General features: G+C 44.6%; 1 protein-coding gene across 2 annotated transcripts; it reads left to right on the forward strand.

The window, feature by feature from the left end:
• Positions 4718-23636, forward strand: GPAT3 (glycerol-3-phosphate acyltransferase 3). Of its 2 annotated transcripts, none has more exons than XM_021396007.1 (12): positions 4718-4958; positions 12268-12340; positions 16988-17258; positions 17747-17821; positions 18335-18424; positions 18648-18741; positions 19143-19258; positions 20432-20487; positions 21041-21126; positions 21393-21521; positions 21938-22017; positions 22545-23636. In XM_021396007.1, the coding sequence occupies exons 1-12, from the start codon at positions 4815-4817 to the stop codon at positions 22669-22671; spliced, it is 1341 nt and encodes a 446-aa protein (XP_021251682.1). In that variant the 5' UTR covers positions 4718-4814; the 3' UTR covers positions 22672-23636. The 2 variants fall into 2 exon arrangements, with proteins under 2 accessions (XP_021251682.1, XP_021251683.1); XM_021396008.1 differs by lacking the exon at positions 4718-4958 and adding an exon at positions 5018-5128.

Here is a 24016-nt window from a genome sequence, read left to right on the forward strand (position 1 = left end):
TAGTGCTCTTCTCATGCTGTGAGAAACAAATGATGGAGGCTGTTAATTCCCTACTGTTAGCTCATGGAGTCTGCAGACATCTGACTGCCTCCGATGCCATCCAGGACAGGGATAGGTAAAACATACATGCTGTTAAAGTAGAAGAGTAACACCTTAATTCCTCATTACGCATGTTAGAAGAAGAGGCCTCCAGAATTTTCCTTTGATGTTTCAGGGACATGGATGGATCTCAGCCCTCTGTAACTGCAAAATTTCCTGTGTGGCACCAAATTTGACATATGCTATACCAAGTTCAACCTTCTTTTACTAGAACACTGGCTAACAAGCGCACAGGCCGGATCAAAATTATCCATTATTTTCAATTTTCAAGGTTCTGTGAGCCAACAAAAAAAAACCCTCGTGTTGCATGAGTATATCTATATTATTGACGTGAGGAGCTGGACAGATTGCACTGTTGCTATTTTCCTACATCTGTCCTTAGGATAGAGATTTCAGCTCCTCAATGCCCCGAATAAACTAATCAGCCAACCCCCATGGCCTTTTCCATTTGCATCTGCAATGAAAATTCACATGCAAAGAATAAAGGCCTTGTTTGTCTTCCTGATGGTGAAAAAAAGAGAATGCAAATTTTAAATGTAGCCCTGGGGTGTATATGTTGTAAACAGTACTCGGTTGTTTTGCATTGTTTCTGATCCAAGCTGAAGTAACTCACCTGGCTCTAGGTGATACAGATATCGGAAAGAACATACATATTCTTAGGTTAATTGTTATTCTTACAAGTTTATTTTGATAGCTGATGCTTGGATAATTGCCAGTGTTAGAAGAAGAACATTGCATGACAGCAGAAATATGTCTAGTTCAGGATATACCTTCACTTTTTCCTCAGAACCAAGAAACTATCAATGCAAAATGGGAACAACAACGTTGTCTTTTGCTTTCCAGGGGGTGGTGAGTAATTGGCCAATGCTTGTCCTAGAGACATTATAAAGGTATTTTAGGGTATTTCAGTTGCAGAAAATATCCTTCTGCGTGTATGTCATGGTTTTATGATTTTCGGTTATTGGTACTCCACATCATAACATCATGTAGTGAATGTACCTGGTCCTCAGAAGAGAAGGACTACTACATTCCCCACGGCACTTTGCTCCTCTGTTACCATTTTCCAGCCGGAGGGAAAAGATAAAAGCTCGCAGTATCAAAACTTGCAGATCACGAGACCTCGTCCCTTTTTCCGCCGTCTCTTGTCTTGGCAGCACCTCGCTCTCCAGCCGTCTTATCGTCGGTAGTAGAGTAAGGCCTACCTTGATTTTGGGACATTCTCTCTCTCTTTATTGGATTTATCAGCTTAAATTTTAATTATTGTGTGTTGTACTATAGTGTGTTGTTTTGCATTCCGATATCTTATTTAGTAAATTAGTTTGTTTCTCCTCAGATTGTTGCCGCTGTTCTTTGCTCTTAGAGCCATCTCCCTACCCTTTTCCCCTTTCCCCTTTTCCCGGGACGTGGGCCCTTGGGTCCCCCGTCCCCTTTGTCACGGAATCGGGCCTAACGCCTGTAAACCGTTGACAGTGTAGTCCTCATGCATTACTACTGTGATGACAAAAGCATGAAAACTTTGTTTTGGCTTTACTCTTGTTTTATACTTGTTATTGTTTAAGGAATTATTGTAAAGAGCTCAGTTTTGGTATACTTTTTACTGAAAATAATAATAATAAAAATAATAATGGGAGGTCCCTCTGAACTGGGAGAAGGAATACCTAAGGCATTGCCATTGGGATGCATTTTGGGACCCTGGGGGAAGTTTGAAGGAGGTCTGTTTCATAAGAAAAATTAATAATGTATTGTAATTTATGGTGGCCAATGTATACTTTGGAAGATCAAGAAAAATGGCCAGAAAATCGAACTTTTAATTATAATACTATTATACAACTAATGATATTTTATAAAAGGGAAGGAAAATGGGATGTGGTACCATATGTGGATATATTTTTCACATTGAGGAATGATTATAAAAGTCAGAAAGAATGCAGATTGTTGATAAAGGATGCAAATGTTTCAACACTGAAATGGCGTAGAGTAAAATTACCGAAGCGATGTTCTTCAGCTTGCAGTATTTTGTAAAGGGAGTCAGAAATTTAAGGAAATGTCAAAGGAGGAAGAGGATGTGGAATTGTTTGTAGCCTCCAAAAGGACAGATGAGGCAGGGGGGAGGATGTGAGCGGTCAGATAGACAGTGAAGGAGAGGATGATCATTTTAGTTCAATAGCAAGGAGAACTTGCAGAGGATGGGGAGGAGGAGGCAGTGTGATACAGGCTACTTTAAGGCAAGCGGTTGGAATGGAAGACACTCTTCTATTCATGAAAGTTCCCTTCTCAACCTAGGACTTAAAGGTTTGGAAGGAAATGTCAGGGGAATATAGAGAGGATCCAGGAAAAAAAGTGGGAAAGGTATTAGAAACTATAATTGAGAATCATGATACCAATTGGCAGGATCTGCAAATAATTTTGAGCATTTCACTCTTATGAGGAATGGAGAAAACAGCCTTAGCTAAAGCTAAAGGGAAAGTCAAGAAAGTTCAAGCTCAAGATGCCCAGGCAGGAAGGACAGACGATCATTTTCCATCCATCAGTCTTGGATGGGACCTTAATAATCAAGCACAGAGGCATTTGATAACTGAATATCAAAGGTTAATTTTATTTGGAGTAAAGAATACAATACCAAAACCAAGGAAAGTTTCTAAACTGTATCAGGTGGTACAAGAGAAAGATGAAACCCCATCAGCATTTTATGAAAGATTATGCTAAACATCTAGGAAATTGGCAATCTGGATCTTGAAAAAGAATCAGATGCATTCACTTTTGTCACATTGTTTGTGGGATAATCAAATTCAGATGTTAGAAAGAAACTGCAAAAATGGAAGAAAGGGATGCCACAGCTATTTACAAATTGTTGGATGCTGCATGAAGGGTCTATAATAACAGGGATGAAGTGGAGAAAAAGATGCAAAAAAAGGAGCAGGTGAGGACCAATAAATGGGAAGCAAGACCATTCTTTCAACGTTTAAGGTGTGGAACTGGAAATCGAGTGTTTACTCATCGATTTTTGTATATCCCCTTGTTGGGGAGGGATATATTGAATAAGTTAAATGCACAAATATCCTTTGAAGCGGGTGTAATTCATAGAAATATACCTGAGGAAAAGGCCTTGGAGGCACAGGTATTTGTCTTACAGGAAAATGAGGATGAACATGAAATCCTGGAGGTTGTAATGGATGCTGTAAACCTGATGGGATGGGTGACAGAAATCCCAGGGAAGTCTCGGTCAGCTACACCTGAGGTAATCTCTCTGAAGCCTGGAGTTAGACTGGTAAGGTGGAAACAATATCCAATAAAATTAAAGGCACACAACGGACTTGGAACCTTTAATCGATAAGTTTGTAAAACATACGGACTACTAGGAGAGTGACACTAGAGTCTCCATATAGTCTCGGGAGACTTAACTAGTACTTTAGCCTGCATCTTCAGCCCGAAACTGGGTGACTGGTAGAGCTCAGAGAGTCATGATCAATGGCACAGACAAGTCTGAGGCCTGTAACTAGCTGTTTCCCCTAGGGGTCAGTACTGGGTTTGCTCTTGTCCAACATCATCAGTGATATGGATGGAGGAATAGTGTACCCTCAGCAAGTTTGGTAATGATCTGAAGCTGGGAGGAGTGGCTGACACACCAGAAGGCTGTGCTGCCATTCAGTGAGACCTGGACAGGCTGAGAGTTGGGCAGAGAGGAGCCTGATGAGGTTCAACAGGGGCATGTCCTGCACCTGGGGAGGAATAACTGCACACATCAGTACAGGCTGGGGGCTGACCTGCTGGAGAGGAGCTCTGCGGGCAAGGACCTGGGTGCCTGGTGGACAGCAGGTTGGCCGTGAGCCAGCAGTGTGCCCCTGTGGTCAAGAAGGGCAGTGGGATCCTGGGGTGCGTTGCAAAGAGCGTGGCCAGCAGGGCGAGGGAGGTGATCCTCCCCCTCTGCTCTGCCTTGGTGAGGCCACATCTGGAGCACTGTGCCCAGTTCTGGGCTCCCCAGCTCAAGGAGGACAGGGAACTTCTAGAGAGAGTCAGCGGAGGGCAACAAAGATGATCGGGGCCTGGAGCATCTCCTGCGTGAGGAAAGGCTGGGAGAGCTCAGACAGCCTGGAGAAGAGAAGGCTGAGAGGGATCTCATCAATGTGTGTCGCTATCTAAAGGATGGGAATCAAGCGGATGGGGCCAGGCTCTTTTCTGTGGTGTGCAGCAACAGGACAAGGGGCAGCAGGTGCAAACTGGAGCACAGGCATTCTTAATGAACATGAGGAAGAACTTCTTTCCTGTGAGGGTGACAGAGCACTGGACCAGCTGCCCAGCGGGGTCATGGAGTCTCCTTCTCTGGAGGTATTCAGGACCCGCCTGGACATTTTCCTGTGCGACCTGCTGCAGGGAACTGCTTTGGCAGGGGGTTGGGCTGGGGGTTCTCCAGAGGTCCCCTCCAACCCCTGTGATTCTGTGACCCTATGTCCTAGCGTCTCCGTCCCTCACGGAAACAAGGCCTTCGTGTCCTCCCTCGCCGCCCGCCCCCTGCAGCCAAACTGCCTAAATAACACGGAACACCCGGCGCGTCCGGTACCTTTCCAGCGCACCGCGCTGAGGCGGCAGCGAGGTGTCCGGGCCGGGCGGGGGGGGCGGGGCCGAAGCCGGGGGCGGGCCGAAGGGCCTTAGGGCGGCGGCGCCCGTGCTCGCGGCGGTAGTGGCAGTGTTGGAGGTGCTGGCGGGCGCTCGGCGCCATGGAGGAGCTGGGCTCGCTGGCGGTGTCGCTGGGCGCAGCGTGGCTCTCGCTGGTGTTCGCCCTCATCGTGCTGCCCTCGGCGCTGGGCGTCTCTCTGGGCATCTCCGAGGCCTACATGTGGGTGCTGGTGAAGACGCTGGAGGTAGGCGGCCCGCCCGTCCTTCGTTGCCCCGGGGCTGCGCTGCGCGGGCGGGGGGCGTGGGGCGTGGGGCCGCCATGACGGGCTGTGTACGGCCTGTGCTACCTCGTTTCGTCTCGTTCTTCAGCGATAGCTCTTCGGTGTGCTGGCGTGGATACGTTTTAAGGCTTTTGGTGAGAATGAGAGTGTTTGAAGTGCTTTCTGGGGGCCTCAGGCAGATTTATTCTTGTGTAGTGTGGAGAGTCGCCATTCCCAAGCTGGGAAGGGTTCTGAGGTGAAGAGCCGGCCAGGTTGGACTTCATTTCCTGAGCAGACCGACTCGTCCTGCTTGGATGAAACAAGGTGAACTTGAGATGTGGATTGTGCTCTCCCACAGAATGCTTGTATGGAGAGAACATCTTGCAGCTCGCCTGCTGTTGAGAAATGTCCATTCCTTGGCTCACAAATACACCTTGCTCAGCAGCTTGGCATATAGCCAGTTCCAGGTAGCGCCTGCAAGAGCCCTTGGAGATAGGTATTGTCACATCTGAATTTTCCGTGCCAGAAATAACGTTAACACCGGAATGTGATGAATATCTAACTGTTAGCCTTCTGTATCTGTGCTGCCTGAAACTTCCTTGGCTGTTGAATTCAATCTGTGAGCTTCCTGCTGAGCAGTGGCTGTGTTGAGTCATAGGGTGCTGCAGTCTCATACAAGTGAGGCTCCTGGCAGCTCAGTGGCTCTCGTGACAGCTTCCTCTTCAGTTCCAGCCCTGGATCTTCTGGCCGACTCCTCATCTTTGCCAGGATGATGGTGGGATCTTGGGCCTGCAGAGCACTTTGGACACCTGCAGCCTCTGTTGTCTTTTTGATGGGCTGGATTGGAGAAACTGTTGGTGGAGTGGTGGCTGTTCGTGGAGTATGGCGTTACTCTGCTTTGGCTGTGTACGGTCCTTTCTTGGCTCTGTGGGAGGGCATGATGACTGTGCTGCTGAATTCCTGCACAGCTTATGTTGTCAGGTAACATATGTGCTTCGTTAGAGCTAATTAGTTGCAAGGGGCCATCTCTGTCATCTTCGGCGCTGGAGTCTGAGGACCAAGTAGCAGTAGAGTCTGAAGGTGTGCAGTGTGTCTGCTAATCCACTCTCAGGTGTAATGTGGCAGACAAACATGAACCTGTGGCATGCCATTTTCATTGAGGCTGTGGTATGGAGCAAAATGAGAATGATGCTGGACTCGAGATAGTATTTTTGTCTGGCAATAGAAATAGATCTGTTTACGCTTCATTCAGGAGGGGTGATGCTTATTTCCCATGCTGCAGGCATGGCCCAAGAAAAGAGAGGAAAAGCTCCTTTAAAGAACAAAGTGTTCTTCTGTCTGGGGGTCTGACACTACTGACAAGGGAGATCAGTTGGTGCACAATGACTTTTTCTCTGTGCTGAAATGCCTCAGCAAGGAGCATTATTCTAAGCATGTACAGACAGTAGTGTTGATTGAACCCGGAGTGCTGTACTAGGGATAACCAACTTGATATAGAGTACATAAATATGTATTTGCTTCTCTATATGAGAAGGTGAAAATAGTGGAAGACCATGACCAGCTATCCTTACCTCAGAGGAGCGCTGGTAGCCTACTTGTTATCAGAAAACCTTCTTTTCTGCTGTATTCTTTACAGTATATTAACTTGCTTCTGAATTGCTTTGCCAAATTGAGACAAAACGACTCACTTTCTTCTGCCTGTGGCTTCCCTTCCAGTGTGGTAAGAACAATCTCTGGCACAGTATTAGCAAGTGCATGTTGTTCAAATGTTGGATAACTGCTACAAAAGCTTCTCTGGCAGCGGCTGACTCCTGTGAGGAATACTTCAGGCTAGTGCTGCCCTGCTGGGCTGATGCTTGTGGAATCACTTGCCACAGAAATATTTCTTATTGTTGAAACAATGGAGCCTGCCTCCTGTGGTCTATCACAGTGTGACAGCTCTCCCTGTTGGTTTTAAACACCCCCAGGTTGCTTCCAGTTTTTCACTTTGTGCATCTTTCCTTCCTGGTCTCAGTCATATGCTCCCCTCCATCAAACCTTTCCAATTCTGGGGCTTTTGAGTAGCAGAGAAAGCATTTCTTGGCTTGCTTTTTTTTTTTTTTTTTCCTCCCAGAGTGTGGTAACGCACAATAGATGCTTGGAGTAGTAGGTGCACTAACATTATGTAACTTATCTATCTGGGATTAATAGTGGCCCGTGATAACAGAAGCAATTTCTAATACTTATTATGCTGCCAGGCAGGGAATGCGCTTTAACTGAACAAGAGTGTAACAGTATTTGGTAGCTATGAATTGAAGGCACTTGCTTTAGAGATCAATTTGGTAACCTGAAAGGACCTAAAGTTGAGAATATACCTTGGGGCAATGAGGATGTTTTGGTGCCATTGGTCAAATGGTAGGCCCTTGCCTTGTTGGGTGGGATGTGTTCCTTCCCCAGTAGTCCAGGTGTCAGCTTTGCCTCCTAAGCTGCCATTGGGATTAGGAGCTATGGCATGCGGTGCTAATTGTAAGGATGAGGAAGGAAAAGGGGAAATAAGTAGCCTATAAATCTGTGAATCACTATGGGATTTCTGCTGACTCATGTTGAATTTGTTGACTTCTTTAAGCAAGCTTTGCTGACTAGTGGTGTCTCACACCGTTGTTCAAGGTCTTTGTATCTCTGTAGCTGGTGTCCTTTGTGGGCTGTTGGGTGAAGAACTCTGCCCCCTCTGCTCTGAAGGGGCAGAAGTTAATGGAAAGCAGCTCTTGAAGAGGAGTCTGATGGGGGTGATGCACCCTTGTTGACAGGCCAGAAATAGCTTTTGGAACAGGATTTTAGCACATCTGCTACATAATCTTCAATTCCTTGGCTGTGTTAAGTTCCTCAGCTGCCCCAGTCCTGTGCAGGTTCTTATGGGTGATTTCAGCATATTGAATAATGAAGGCTGCTTGAATGCAGGTCAGGTTACTAGAGCTGGGGTTACCCTCCACAGGGGTTGCATCAATAATTAATTCAGCATCTTCCTGGTCAACAACACTGACCTGAAACTGCTCCCAACTTCACAAGCACATGAGCAGCAGCGTTTCTGATGCTGTTGATAAGTAAATACTGTTCACAAAGAGCAGCAGCTCTAGTCACGTCTTGCCTTAAAGTTACAATGTATGGAGCTGGTGTAGAAGAAGCCGCTTAGCATTTCTCTTGCAAATCCCCTGTGTGCTTTCCTGTAAAGCTGGACTACGTTGTCCTGTTTGGAGGCAATGACAAAGACATCTTGTGAGGGTGAGGAAAAGATAACGTGGATAACCACAGAGAACCTTTCACCCTCCCTCTGAAACGATTGCTCCTTTTTTTGCATTGCTGTTTTGATTTACACAGATTTTCCTGCCTCCCGTTGCGTGGGAGGTGCTCTGAAATCTCTCTGTTGCTGTTGAGGTTTGGAAAGCCTCCAGCAAGGAGTGATCACCTAAACTAGCACGCCAGCTTTTGTGCTGAGCATGACCCGCCAGCCTCTTTAAATAAAGGAACAGCACAAATTCTAACACCGTTATAATTTAGGATTTCAGTCAGCTTGAGTAATTTGGTAATCTCACTTTTCGATAATCGGTGAACGTGGCTCCTAAACCAGAGATGGTATTTAAAGCTGATAAATGAGAAGTAAAGCTCAATTTATTAGGGAAATGGGAAATCCATGTTGTATTCTGGACTAACTTGACTGACTCTCACAAATGATCTTTTCTGTTTGCTTTCATGAAACCATGTGTTGCATTTGACTTAGAACGTAGCTGTCTGCTTGCAGATGTTTTGGTTTTGGAAATCTTTTTGCAGATGCTTTTTGTGGTTGCATCTGAATTATGATGGGACTTTTCTTGAATACTGCGTAACCCCTATAGGTCTCTTAACTATCTTGTACAGGCTGTTGGCTTGCTGTGCGTGGTGTATTTTTTCAGGTGTTGGAAACTTAAAAGCCTTTCCTATCAGGATGAGGTGGGGATGTTCTCAAGGAAAGGTTATTCTTATCTGGTGAGATGCAGCATAGTATCTTCAGACCGGCATGTGTGGCTAAAGCACGCAAGCTAGGTAGCCCAGTGCAGCACAAATAGCAACATTACCTAGTTGGATCTGTGGTGTTTACATACTTTGTCACTGTGCTGATTTCTAGCTTTACATACTAGTTGATGTACGTAGATGCACAACTTACCAGATTTTTCAACATTAGAAGTGTTTTATGCTCCTTCCCAAAATTAGCTTCGGTGTCCCTGGTGAAGGCTTAGGTCTGCACCAGGTGCCTCACGCTGCCTGCTCAGCACCCGCACTCACGTCAGTATTACTGCAGCACATCCATGAAACCTACCACGTGGCTTTTCGCTCATCTGCTGAAGAAAACTGAGCCTGTGCTTGAGTTTCAGGATGCCTCTTGATCTGCAGTACGCAGTCACGGTATTTTCCCCTCTGTGAGATGAATCAGATTCCGTTGTGAAAGTTCTTTGTGATGTGAAGCTGGGCATTAGGGTAGGAAGCAGCTGAAATGGCTATGGATGGTGCGGATGACCAGCTGGCGAGGAGGAAGGAAAATGACTCACGTAGCTGCATGTGGTGTTTCTTGCTTTCCAAGTTGGGTATACACAAGCTTCTCACTTGATCAAAGTTAGAAGTGCTGTCAAAGCCAATGTTTTATTTCAAGTGCCTGAGGATAAGTGGCATGATTACATTAAGTAAACTCGAGTTAGAATCGAGTCTTGTTGCTTGGTTGCTGACACATGCCTGCTCTTTGGAAGCTTGACAGACATGGGAGAAAGAGCTAATAGGATTTGAAACCAGTTTGCAGTAGCAGCTGGTAGACCTGTGCCCAAAGTCTCTGTGAGAAAGGAACAAGAAGGGGAGATGGCTTGATTGTGGCTAGATGGCTTTCTGAAGTGTGCCTCAGTCTCCTGGGAGAGCTGGCAGCAAAAGTGAAGTTGCCTCAGCTCTTCCCTGCCAGAGTGCAAGGCAGCAGTCCCTGGACACACTCTGTGCAACGTCTGTACTGGTGCTGTGCTGTGGCTGCGTGCCCGTCTGCTGGCAAGGCATGGGTGGAGGGCAAAGAGAACAGTCCTCTCTGGTCTTTTCCTCTGCCTCTCAAGTTCTCCTTTGGGGGTACTGCAGCTTGCTCAAGTTGGATGAACCTGTGGACTGTCAGACTGAGTGGGAAGCACAGATGTCTTCTGAGAGGGGTGAATAAAAACATCTAGGTGGTAGAAGATTGGTTAGTGGGGTTATGTGACCCTGTGGTCTCTATGTGCTTTGGGGAAAAGTCCACTACTTGCTTTGCTAAGTGAAGTGTCAAAGGATATTGCTATATATTAGCATGTTGCAAACTTCAGAGTATTGCACAGCCGTGTCTCAATGTGTATCCTCAAGTTGTTGCTGCCTTGTGCTTGATTGTGCTCAAACTTTCTGACGCTGTTTGGTGTGAGCTAAGCTTGTAACCACAGGATTTCTGTAATGAGAATAATCAGAAGGGAGAGTTGTGTATTTTTTCTGTGCTCCAGAGAAGCTCTTTTCCCTGGTTGTGCAAAGCAAAAGTGGGCCAGCACGAGGTTTTGAAGACTTATTTGAGGAGGGCTTGGTAGATGAGAACTCCTCTTCTGTGATTAGCGTGTGTAGCTGTGGCCAGTAGCCCCATATGTTTTTCCTTTTGTATGTAGTAAGTGACTTGCCTGCTTATGTTGGGTTAAAACCTCTGGTTCAAGCCTGCTCAAAGAGTGAGTATCAATGTATTTGTAGTTCTCCTTGCATCCTTAATTCTGGTTAGTGGAAGAAATGTAGAAATAAAGGTGCTGTGAAAAGGTCGTTGCTTTCGGTGCTTCATTTTGGACTTCTACAGGCATAGCACTGCCAAGGATGATGATGTAGCCAGAAGGTGCAGAGCTACTCCTAGAAGTAATAGTTCCTGGAACTGCACCTCAGCTGCAGAAGAACTGAGAAAAGAAGCAGTCCTGTAGTTAGGGAAGGTTGTGATTTAGCGAGACAGGATGTAGGAAGCGATTCTGTCAGTGCTGGTCTTGAGAGGTTATGTGCTGGAGGTGGTGCCTTCAGGATGGACCTGAATCCCCAGTGCCCCCCTCTACTGGATGGAAAAGGAGGAAACAGCATGGCTTAGCTTTGGGATGATCACCAAAAAGATGTCCTGTGACTTCCATCTGTCCCACCTTGCTCTGAGTCCTTTCTGCATAGATTAATGCAGCCCGTTTCTGTGCTGTGAACCAGTATGCCTTTGCTGCTGGAGCTGTGGAGGTCTGAGCAGCAGAATATCCATATTTTTCCGCATGAGTAACTTCTGCCGGATCAGTGTCTTCTGGAGGCACTTACTGTAATACCTTTTCTATAAATAAGGTAAGGTCTCATGGGGAAGGAACTAAAACAGTTACCTTCAGAATGAGCAGTGAAGCGAGTCCTCTTCGACTGGACTTTCCATCTTGTTGGCAAAGTAGCTGTGTGGAGAAGGAGTGGACCCAGGGCAGAAGGGCTGCTCCAGGGTGAAGGGCAAGCTCCAGGGCAGCCAAGGGTTTGCTGTGGTCAACCTGATAAAAATGGCATTTGGTGTAGGCAGAAGGGCTGTTGCACAGCGCTGCACAGAACGGGCTGAGCTGAAGGCCAGGAAAGCCCAAGAATAAGTTAAACTAGCTACAGCCTTGCCGGAGCTGCAAGTGAGAGGATGTTTCATGATGCCAGGGAGGTTCTGCCTCACAGATTTTTGGGCAAGCAGAGGTGCTGGGAAGCATCAGCATGCTCCTTGTGGCCAGGGGAGCAGGGGTTGCTTCCTCCCCTCTTTCAATCTCCTTTTCCCAAACCACATAGTAAAACCAACAGGTTAACTCTGGTGAGCTGGCTTGTTCAGGCCTCAGTTGGACTTAATCCACTGAGGACTTTATTTTTGTAGTTCAGTGCAGTGAAACAGCATTGGCGGAATGAGTTGCATTGTGCTACGTGCTCATCAGGGGCTGTTGTGCAGCTCAGCTCCAGGAGCTGCCTAGTGACAAAGGCTTGTGGTGGCTCTGTGCCTGAAATGACACAGGCTCTTTGTTGGTTCTCTGAAGACTGGCAAGCATAGCCAGAAAGTGCTCGCTGTACCTGCATGGTTTTTGTTATTAAACATATTCAGCAGCGTTTCTTCAGAGGGGTCGTATATATATGGTTTTTAGAACACCAGTGATTGTTGTCTGGTGAAGAGACTGTTTGAAAATTACAACCTGTTTTTAAGTGTTGCTTTGCAGGAGACTTGTTTCTTAAGTGAGTACTACATTTGGAAAATTAATGTATTCTTTCTTTTTAACAGTGGGCCACTATACGGATAGAAAAGGGTGTCAAAAAGCCACAGCCACAGATGCTGAAGATTCCCGCTGCTAATGGTAAGAACTTGGAGTAAGATCATATTGTTAAGACTAACATGCCAAAGTAAGCAGACCGAGCCCTTTTTAAATGGGAAAGTACGTGCGAGTTCAAGAGTGAAAAATAGCGGAGGAGTGGGATGGCCATCAACTTACTGTATATCTAATTATTTTGCAATACTACTGGCACATTAACTGTTCCTGCAGAAGGGAAATATGAGTTGCAGTATGAACTTGCTTTTGTCTTGAAAGCTGCCTTTAGGTCACAGCTTGCAAGGCTGCTTGCCAACACTTATCTTGGGAGCATCAGGGTACATTTAGTAGTATCGGAGTAGATCTGACTGCAGAGCGGACTGTGTTTCACAAGCAGTGCTACTGGAGGACTATTGGATATGTGTGCTGTTACACTTTTTCTGTTAATTAGTGTGCTGGTGTTAAGCGTTGGTCCCTTGAGTGAGTTAATTCTCTGTTTGCCAGATAAGCTTCTTGCTGCCCTTTTTTGTAGAAAGACAGCTGAATAGTTGCTTCATATTTCTTCCTTTAGCCTAATTTTGAAATAGTGTTTTTTTAACTGTATCTTACCTCATACAGTGTGTGTGTCATGGTAGCTTTTGCTGGGTCACAGCTGGCTACCAGAGGATGTGGAAACTGTGCATGCAGAGAGTGTAGCTCTGGGTATAGTCTTGGTACAAACTGCCTTTGTATCACCATGGATTTGCTCTGTTTTCTTGACTGCTTTAGTGTCAGCATTTTCTCTGTCTCTCTTTGTTTGGCAGCAGAGCTGGAAGCAGGAAGAGTTTGCCCTTTAGTGATAACAAGTGAATTGTTATCTGATTCTACCAGTTAGCTGATGTGATTGTGATACAGATGGGGACTGAACTGCAGAACTGATTGTGTTTCATCTGCCAAGGAGCATCCTTACTGATACTGGAAAGACTGGTTACTGTGCTGTCTTCGTGCTGGGCCTGAAACAGGCTTTGATGGGAGCAGACTCAGCTCTCAGTTGGCAGCTGTACCAGTAAACTGGAGGTACTGCACAGTAGCTCTTAACGCAGGTCAGAATTGGACTTCTAACTTAGTTTTTCTCCAGCCACAACAAAATTATTTTTTTTATGTTACAAGAGTTTTGAAGATTATTTGGGGGGTGCAAAAAGGGAGGTAGTGGTTTCCCTCATGTTTTATCAACTGCCTTAGGCTCCACAGAGTCAGTGAAGCAGGGACTAAGACTCATTCTTCATGTAAGGGTGATGTGTCCCATCATATCTTGGGTCACTGAGAGGGTGGAGGATGTGACTGTGCTGCTCTAATTGCACAGTCATAGAGAGCACTGTCCTTCCTGTAAGTTTGATTGTGAAGGCACGTGGGTTGTCCTTTCCCTAGAAAAGAAAGGAAAACTTTAGGGAGAGAAGACTGAGGTAGTGCACGTTGCTCTGAGCTACTTTTTTGAGATGGTGAGGGAGGCAAGGCAGATATCTGCGCTCTCACACTAAACTGTTTTCTCTGTAATACTCTTGTGTGCTTTTTAAGCACAGTGACTGACTCATGATTAAGTTCCTGTATGCGAATGAGACTACTTGGTGACTGGGGCGGGTGAAGGTCTATCAATCCTGTATTGGCATTTGCTGAGGTGTCAGAATGCAAGCAGGCAGAGGCCTGATTGCATTATGCAATATTTACTGAGGGAGGAGAAATTTCTGCTGATAATGAATTGTTGAGTAGCTGATTAAAATGGGGTAAAGGTAGGGGTCTGCACGTGTGTATGCACGTGTGTGTTCAGTGGTGGCTGACGCAGGGGGAATATACACGTACCTCTCCCGTTTATCCTGACAATCCAGTCCTCACTGGGAGATGGGTCAGGAAAGAAGGGACCATTGCACATGCCAGGACCAATTTTCCTGGCCGAGGAACAATGTGCTACTCAAATACCTTAAATTCTAATCTCACCTGATCTCTTGATATAAAAGTTAAGTGAGAAGGTAACTGAGCAGACACCGCCTTTCTCTCCAGTACCGAAATCCTGTGTATTTCACATCTGTTAGCACATATGGCAGCCAGCTCCCCTGTGTGTGAGGAGTAGTCCCAAGAAAGATATTGAGTGGTTCTTGCTACATGAGGAATTACCTGGGGCTATCACCTTGTGTTTAATGTTTAGAGGGCACTGTGCTTCTGTGCTGGTCCCAGTATTAGAGCTCTTGGCCAAGCAGGTATTTGGAGACTGCATCTGCGTCTCAGAGCAGCTGGGGAGTGCGCTCTGAGCTGTCAGTGTAAGTGCTGGCTGGTCAAAAGGCAAGCCTTCAAGCTGACAGATACAAAAACACTGAAACACCGTTAAACTCACTTAAGTGACATCCACTAAAAGACATATACGAGTAATGTAAGTAGCAGATAGTGTGAAGTTTGAGGCTTGCATAATCAACTAACCAGTGTGTGAGAGCTGAGAGGCTCAGGACTTGTGTTGTCATGCTGAGTAATGTCGTAGCTGTGGTGCATTGATGTTGAGAGATTTTTGCTGTACTCCTGCCTACTGCTGTCTTTCAGCTACCTCTGGCAGACTGAGCTCTGCCTATGGCCAAGGGATTAAAGGCTGTTAAGTACTATATACTGATTACAAGAAGGCTAAGTATATCACTTAAGCAGCACGTGCTTAGTTCTGATCATAATACCTTTAGGTCCTGCTTGGAGTACCTTGTTCCAAAGGCAGCCTGTGCACAAGGGTGTGATGATGACTGGGCAGGCTGGTGAGGAAAGGTTACAGCTGTGGTGTGCCAGCAGGATGCTCAGCTTGAGCCTCGTGTCGGTGCTCGTGGCAGTTTGAGCTGAGAAGCCTGAGCTGGGGAGGCAGCTGCTTGTCTGAGCATTCCGGGTTCTGGGAACTGGTGTGTGGAATGTTACTGGTGGCTGGGTGCTGGAGTCTCGCTGTCCCGCTTGCTGGCTGTGACTTGTCTCCCACCCCTGCAGCTGGGTGGAGCAAGAGGCTGGGCTGTCTAGTTCACCGCTGGACAGAGATCTAGCAATGACGCTTCAGATCCAGACAGCTGACACTTGTAAGGGACTGACTGAAAAAGAAGGAATGAGATGCAAAATAGCTCTGATCCGTGTTTAAAACACTACACAGGAGTATATACGTGCTGCTGAATGTGATACTTTGTATAATTTGGATTCTGAAGGGCATATGCTTGTTTGGGTGTGCCATATTTATTTCCTTATGTATACAGGCTAGTGATAGGAAAATGTGCTGGTCTTGATGAAATAGCAAGCTGTGGCTGCAAAATTTAGAGCTGAAGGTGCTAGGAGTTTGTTGCAGTGTGATGCCTTTCTTGGGTGCTTTTTTCAGTATTTACATTAGAAATTTGTGAGGCATTTCTTGGAGCTCCTTTGCTCCTTCTTGTGTTCACACAAGTGCGTGTTACAGTGCAATACAAAGAATTCTCACATCAATTGTAATGTAAATGCTGCATGTAATACGTTCCTGGAGTTTGCTGCTGGCAAGAGTTTTTTTTAGGAATTTGTGGAAAATTAAGCACTGCAGGGTGCCTATTTGTGAGAAAGTCTCTTGTAGTTTGAAACAGCTGGATGCGTCCTTCTTACCCGTGAATCTCGATGTTGAGACACAGCAGTTTGTCAGAGGGCATCTGACAGAGTGGTTACCTGAACTTGGACCTCTGTCACCTAGTTGAGTGTCTCAGGGGGGTGGTTCTTCTGGTTAAATGCTATTCCTGATGTCTTCGGTCATCCGTTCCATGAGCCAGACCAGAAAGCAACTACTTGATCTTTATATTTAGCTTGCATGACTTGTCTTTGTCTTTAAAAGCTCAAGTGGCAAATGAGTGCTTATCAAACAGTGAGCTTTAATTAAAAAAAAATATATATATCAGTAGGAAGAAATAATTGCTATTTGTACTGCAATTCTGACCATTCCATGTTTCTTTTCTATTGCTAGGCATCACACGGGCAGAGCTAAAACTGAAAGGCAACTGTTAGTGACAGACTACCTTACATTAAAGATCCTCCAAGTTATCTTGTGCTTTGTGTTTTTTGGGATGATTTTTCTTTATTTTAGTGTAAATGGAATGAAAATAGTGTGGCCCTGTATGTGCACATAGAAAAGACTGATGTTGTGAAGGCAAGCTGGTGCATTTGGCTCAGAGCTGGTCCATACACAGAGGTTATGACACTGTTTTGGTCTAGTCTTGGCAGGTAGCAATAGAGTGTGTCTTAATAGATTTTACTGAGCCATGATGTCCAAACTAGAAACAGACATAGCAAATGAAGAAGCCTCCACTCCCAGAGGAAATGGAATGCCTGTCAATACACAGAGCACTGGGAGCAGGGAATGGAGACACCAAGTTTGTGTTTGATCTCCTCTAAAAGGGTAGGGTAATCTTGGATGAAGCTGCCAAGTTGAGAACTTTATAAATGGTGGAGAGCAGTTTGCCTTCTTGCTTCATTTCTAGTAGGCAACAAAACTTGATATATTTTGTGTTGATGTTGGGAAGGGGAGCTAGAACTGGCTTGCTGAAGGGTACGTGGTGTTCAGCTACCCATCTGATCTCACTGTCCAGCTCTGACAGTAGTAGATTTGTATCCTGAGGCAAAGCAGTGCTCTAGAGGATGACTGTTTAATTTATAGACCCGTTTCTTCATATGGTTACCCTTTTCTTCCTTAAGGTATCATTGAAAGAGATGAAACGCCCATGGAGAAAGAAATTGCAGGTCTACATCGAATGGAGTTCCAATTCTCCGACATATTCTATTTCTGCAGAAAAGGGTTTGAGGCCATTGTGGAAGATGAAGTCACCCAGAGGTTTTCCTCTGAAGAGCTGGTCTCCTGGAATCTCCTCACAAGGACTAATGTCAACTTCCACTACGTCAGCCTGAGGCTTACTGTTGTGTGGGTCGTTGGGGTTATAGTACGGTACTGCTTCCTTCTGCCACTCCGGTAAGCTTGTGGCTGCGGAGGGGTTTTGTTGCTCAGGGATCATGTAAATGTGCTCCGCCCTGTTTTTTTCAGACCAAGTCAAAATTGGCAGACACGGAAGATCAAGTGGCTTAAGCTCTCCTCTGAGTGGTTAAGAAGCCATTCAGAGCATTTATCTTGTGCACTGAGGACAGTACATGAGGTGTAGTGATCATCTCTTCTTGGGATGCTTTCCCTAGGTCACATATATTATAAATGTGAATGTAAACTCTGCAATCTCTAAATGTCAGTGTTAAACTTGCAACACTACGTGCGTCAGGGCATCTGATGCTGCTGCCTTAGCTAGTTTGGTTTTGAGCATTGTGTGTCGAGGAATTAATAGCAAGTTGGAGAACTGACTGTGTAAAGGACCTGCAGAATAATTGCAATGGAAAGGGAGCTCCACTGTTCAATGTGATAGTGAAATAAATCAAACTTCTTACTTGGCTTTAATGTCTGTTTTTCTGTAGCTTTACTCTCGCCACCATTGGGATTACCTCAATGATTGTGGGGACAACAGTGGTAGGACAGCTGCCGAACAGCAGGTGAGTGCTGTCTGTGTGAAGATCAAACGGCTAATTATGTAGCCTTGCATCAGTGCAAAGTACTCAAGACTGAGACTGGACAAGTTTTACGTGTCCTGGACTACTGATAGTCTGGTCTGCCCACAAAAATGCTGCCTTGCTCAGGGTGGCTGCTTGCCGTGTTTGACACTAAGGCTAGTGCTTTGATGGGGCCCTTCTTGCTGTCATGATAAATACTCACCCAGAGTACTAAAACTTAAAAAAAAAAAAGTGTGCTGGGATTAAGACAAACAAAAAAACAACAACAAAAAAAAACAGTCTGACAGGTGCCTTACCTAGGTAAATGAGACCAAGGACATGATGTGCCTTTTGGCATAGGTGCTGTAGTGAATGGTAGACCTGGGAATAGTCCTCCTACACCAGAGTTCCAGGAAAATCTTTTAGTGCTGAGTTATGTGGAGTAGGCTAAAGGACTTATCCCATGTGTCTAGCTGCTTTCCAGCATGCCCCAGATGCCTGTGTCTTCTCTTTCAGTATGAAAAACTATCTGAGTGAAGTGGTGCACCTCACGTGCTCCCGGATCCTTGTGAGAGCTCTGTCTGGAACTATCCATTACCATAACAAGTGAGTAAGCTAATGTTACGGCTGCAGAACTGTGTTTATGCTCCCGTGTTTATGAGTATTCCATTAGGAACGGAGGAGGTGCATGGAGAGGAGGGCAGTTTTTTTCATGAACCACAGGCTTATATCATGCTAGGTGGTGATTTAACCGACAGCTTTACAGAACTGTGTGCTTCATGTGGTGCACAGTGCACTAGTAGTCTAACAACAAATTCTGTAATTGCAGGGAGAACAAACCTCAGAAAGGAGGCATTTGCGTCGCCAACCACACATCACCGATAGATGCGATCATTTTGACCAATGATGGATGCTATGCAATGGTATGAGGAGGTTGATGACAGAGAGGAAAGATGGGGAAAAAAGAAACTGGAATATTGGTTGATGAGTTCAGTGGTTTTTTTTTAGCTTTCAAGGTTGGTAGACAAGGTTACCTTGAGCATGAGTCACTGGGGGAAAAACAAAGTATATTGAAGTCTGACTACAAGTTGCTCGCTGATGAAGTTGCTCTGGGAACATCAATTCAGGTTCTATTTGAAATACTTGAGAGGTTTTCTTGCATGCTTGTAGATCCTTTCAAGTGAATTTGCTTTAATAACTTTTGTGCGTGTTTCTCAATCCTGAGATGTGGTCTACAGTATGACCTAATCTGTTGGGGATGCAGGAGAGAAAATAGGTCTTTTCTGGGGGTCTTGGGTGCTGATATGTTTCATTGGGCCTGCAGGTTGGCCAAGTTCACGGTGGATTGATGGGAGTTATTCAGAGAGCCACAGTGAAGGCCTGTCCCCACGTCTGGTTTGAGCGCTCGGAAATTAAAGACCGCCATCTAGTGACAAAAAGGTGAGCTGTACGTTGGAATGGGAAATTGTGCAACTCATGCGACTCTGGTACCTTCTAGTGCTTGACAGATCACCTCTGAACAATCATTCTACAATGGAAGATTCAGATTTAAGAAGTAAGCTTTGAAGAGACCCGCATTAGGAATCATGTTTGTGGAAAGACAGAAGTGCAAGCAGGCAGTGAAGCTGCAGTGGGAAATGGGGAACTTGTATGACCTCAAAATCCTGAGAGGATGAAAGGCTGACTTGCAAAAGTGTCATCTTTTGGCACGTGCAATTGCCTTTATTCCAAATGGGGACTGCTAATTATAAAGCCTATTCATAGGGACACCAGTCACCTGTAATTGCAATTTACTGTAGGCTGGGATGAAGCAGGGTACTGCTCTTGCAGTGGGTTGAAGAGATGATGTCCACTGATCAGGTTTATTCAGAATAACCTGAAACTGCTTGTTTGCATGGGCTTTGGTACAGTGGTCAAAATAAATAGTTCCTGAGTCACAGAGAAGAAGTGCTTGAAAGGATGAAATGGTTCAGGTACAAAGGCTTTAGTAAGGTCTGAACTGCAAGAGACAATGACAAAATATCAGATCTGGGAAATTATCATCCTAACAGCTACTTTGCTATTAATTTAGATATAAATTTTGGGACTTAAAATTCACTTGAATTCTGCTTATAAAGTGGACTTTCTGTAGCAGGATCTGCCTAGACTTTATTCAAGAAGGGAGCTGTTAGAAATAATAATGTTTGCTTGCTGCTGTGGTGGTGGTGGGTTGTGTGGGGGAAGTATCTGGCTGAAAAAGAGCTTCCAATAAGTAAGGCGGAGCCCGTGAAGGTTTTTTCCTGCTGTAAGCCACTTCTTGCAAACTGTGTTTGCTTGGAGTTAATTGGCATGACCTAATGGCATATGTTGGTTGGCTTTCCTGACAACCATTTATAAAATAATGTACAGGAAAAGTGTTCCTTCAGTGTAAAACTAATTGGAATAATTTGCACATGGCATAAAGGACTCTTTGCACAACGTTTCAGATGTGTTGCAAACAGAATGGAAGGTACAAAGTTGTGCCTGGTAGGCAGTTTTGGTTTCTTATAAATGTGTTCAGTAACCTGATGCACCTGCCTGGGGAAAGAAGAGTGGAAAAACAGCTGTTTTTAACTGTACCTTTTGTTTCCACAGACTCAGGGAACACGTGGCAGATAAGAACAAGCTTCCAATCTTAATTTTTCCGGAAGGTAAGAAACTGAACTGTTCTTATTTCTTAGAATGGCTTGGGTTGGAAGGGACCTCAAGGCCCATCAAGCTCCAGCCCCCCTGCCACAGGCAGGGCTGCCGACCTCCGTATCTAATACTAGACCAGTGTTCCCTCCACTATTTTTCCTCCAATTCAACATAGAGTCATGTCTGTTCTCATGACTTGTGGTGCCCAAATGAATTTTCACCTCTGGGTTAGCTTTCTTATTTGGTTCATCTTTCATGTAAGATTACCCTAAGGCAATGTAATACTGCCCTGCCTGTTGGGTATCCTGGCCAAAGAATGAGAAGACAGTTTATTTTGCCCTGTGAATATTTATTCACTGTGCTACAGGTCTAACCTTAGCCTTGAGCTTTTTCTCTCACGCTTGCTGTGGCTTCATTCAGCAAGTCAATCACAAGAGAAGGAAGGAAAGCAAGCAGGAGTGAGATGCTTAACTTACCCACAAGGGCCTGCATTGCATTTGCTCCTCCCTGCTGTTGCTACTGAAATGTGGTAGGCTGTGTGAAATACTAACTTTATCTTCTGGACAGGCACCTGTATAAACAATACATCTGTGATGATGTTCAAGAAGGGGAGCTTTGAAATAGGAGGGACAATCTATCCTGTTGCAATCAAGGTATGAGGAAGTGTCTGGCTGCTGAACTTGAAAATGATTTGGGGTCTTTTTTTTGTCAGAGTGGTGGGAAGCTGTCTCAGAGCCGCTAATGAAAAGTGCAGCAACTCTGACAACTGGCCACCTGCTGTGGTTGACTTCTGGCTTGCAAGTGACTGGAATGAGCCTGGCCTGTGAATGAGAGCATCCACCTTGCATTTAAGACAGCCTGTGATGGTTTGTGGGGGAGAGGGTGTTCTCAGCTTTCTTTTTCCTGTGATCCCTTGCAGTATGATCCTCAGTTTGGAGATGCATTTTGGAACAGCAGCAAATACAACATTGTCAGCTACCTGCTGCGAATAATGACCAGCTGGGCCATTGTTTGCCACGTGTGGTACATGCCACCAATGGTTAGAAAGGTAAGATCATCACTGTTAGCAAGTATCTCTTTGCCCTCTTCTCCAAAACCCTTGTCCACTCCATGTCTCCAAATCTGCTTTATACAGGGCTTCTATTGGTGGTCAGTTTGATACATGATTAGACTTAGCTTTTCCAGATGTATTGAAGTATTGGGAGAATCTCTGCCAGATGTAGAATGCAGCTTGGTACTACCAGTGCTGTAGTAAAGGTGCAAATTAACTTCAATACTCTGGAGAAAAATGAGCTAAATGTTTATCCTATAGAAACCTCAGGTGATGTTGGCATGAGGAGGGTGGGATTACTTGGTACGGAGTTAATTTGAAGCAGATGAGTGTGATGGAGGTCTGAATTTACTGAATTTACAAATGTTTGAATTTACTTCTCTCTGTTTTGATTCCACTTAAAATGCTCAAAGGAAGGAGAAGACGCTGTTCAGTTTGCCAACCGAGTAAGGTCAGTCATTGCTCGCCAAGGAGGACTGACTGAACTTCCCTGGTGAGTGATAGCATCCTTGTTAAGACTATATGGACTGCTTGAACTTGTAGGCTTCTGTTATTTGTTAAATGTTTTTGATTGAGAAGTGCCCTTAACTTCATTTTAACTGGGAGAATACAAGAGAGTAACTTTAACAGTCACATACCTGTATACAAATAAAAAAAGCAATGGAGAATGGGTGAATTGATTCAGCTATGAGACCATCTGTCTGTAGGAAATAGTGCCTCAGATGGGCAAGGTCTTGTATTGTAGCTGGAACCTGTTGGCAATACTAGATCAGGCTGCTTTAAATGAGCTCTACACTTGAACTACACATGCATTAAGGCTTAAGGTATTTGCTATTTAAAGAAACAAAGGAAAAAACACTTAAAACTGGGTGTAGAAGTTAAGGAAAATCTCCAATATGTTGGATGTTAAGACTAGAGTTGACTAAATCCGTTGATGTGACACGTAGTTGGACAATAGTGTTTAAAAAAAAAACAGATAACAAACATGATGGCTTACTCTTCTCTCTTGCTCTGTTGCAGGGATGGAGGTCTGAAACGAGCAAAAGTCAAAGACAGTTTCAAGGAAGAACAACAGAAAAACTACAGCAAGATGTTAGTGAGAAATGGATCACAAGGAAGTCTGTCTGCAGGAACAGAGTCAGACTGAAAGGTGGTTGTTAGAAACAAGTATTGTGCAGCCAGCCTTAGCGGGAATAGTGTTTTTCTTTTTTTAATTAACACAAAAACAAAACAACAAAATCCCTTTTGTGTATGCATATTCTCTGTATGGCTGGTGCAGAGCCTGCTAACAGCAGTGTCTCCTCATCTCTATTCACTTCCTTGTTCCTCTGAATTTTTGTGCAATAAGGCACTGTAAGTCCTTGTATTCTCCTGCAGAACATGTGAAGAATTAAAAGACTTAAAGGGGTTAAAAAAACTGCCACCTTTCTCCTGAGCTTGTAAGAATAAAGGGAAGTACACTGAGTAATGTCAGGGCACTGGTTGTGCAGATAATTCTTGTTTGTGATTCTTGGAAGCTTTAAACAGTTTTCTTTTACTGTTGCTCAGACTTTTCTAGCTGTGGATTTCTTAAATGTTTTAAGATGTCAGAACTGTAATATTGACTACTTTTGTTAGCTTGCACCTGGATGTGCAAGGGGAAAGGGGAACAAGGACTGCAGAACTTAAGGATAGGAAAGGAGCTTGCCTTGCCAAAAGTGCAGTTCAAAGATAATGAGGAATTTGGTGGCCTTACAACATGGAGTTGCCTTTATTGAAAACTCCTTCTGAAGGGAAGGGGCAAGTCCTCAATCTCCCTGCCCACTGCTGCTGTCAAAGTTGGTTTCTTTGGACCACAAACTATAAAGATTCAGTATGCATCTGGATAACATAGGCTTCGACAGCTGTATTTTCATGAAGTGGATTTTCAGGACTGCCCTTCTGCAAAAATTGCTGCTAATAACTAAAAGGTTTAAAGAGCCACTCCAATTCAGTAAAACGTTTCTGGGCTAGCAATAGCTACAGCTGTAAACAGAGGATCTGTAAGTCATCTATGATACAAGTGGCACGTTCAAAGTTGCAATATGTTGCTGTCTTAATGTAAAGAGTTAATAAATTCTATATTTCTAATGAGTGTTGTGTGGCATTTATGCTCTTTTCTATGAGTATTTAAGCAAAACAGTTTTACTTCCTGGTAACATGTGACTTAAGTCACAGTGACTTAAAGAACCAGTTATTGCTGAGCTTTCTCCTGTTTTCTAACCTGACTTTTTCCTTTTTTTTTTTCCCCCTTTGAACTAGCTTAGTGTTTCTCCTGTCTAGAGTAGGAGACATCATGCAGACAGAACTTGAAGTCATGTCAGGGAGACTCAGGTAATTAAAGTAATTAACTGGAAAGCAATAATGAGTTTCTAAATTTGTAATAAGCTGTGAGTTGATTTTGTATGTCTTATTTTCCTGTAGCAAAGTGACTTTCAATGTAAGACAGAGTAGAAAAAATTACTGTGCTAGAA

This window comes from Numida meleagris, chromosome 4 (assembly GCF_002078875.1).
Source record: "Numida meleagris isolate 19003 breed g44 Domestic line chromosome 4, NumMel1.0, whole genome shotgun sequence".
In the NCBI taxonomy this organism is placed as follows: Eukaryota; Metazoa; Chordata; class Aves; order Galliformes; family Numididae; genus Numida; species Numida meleagris.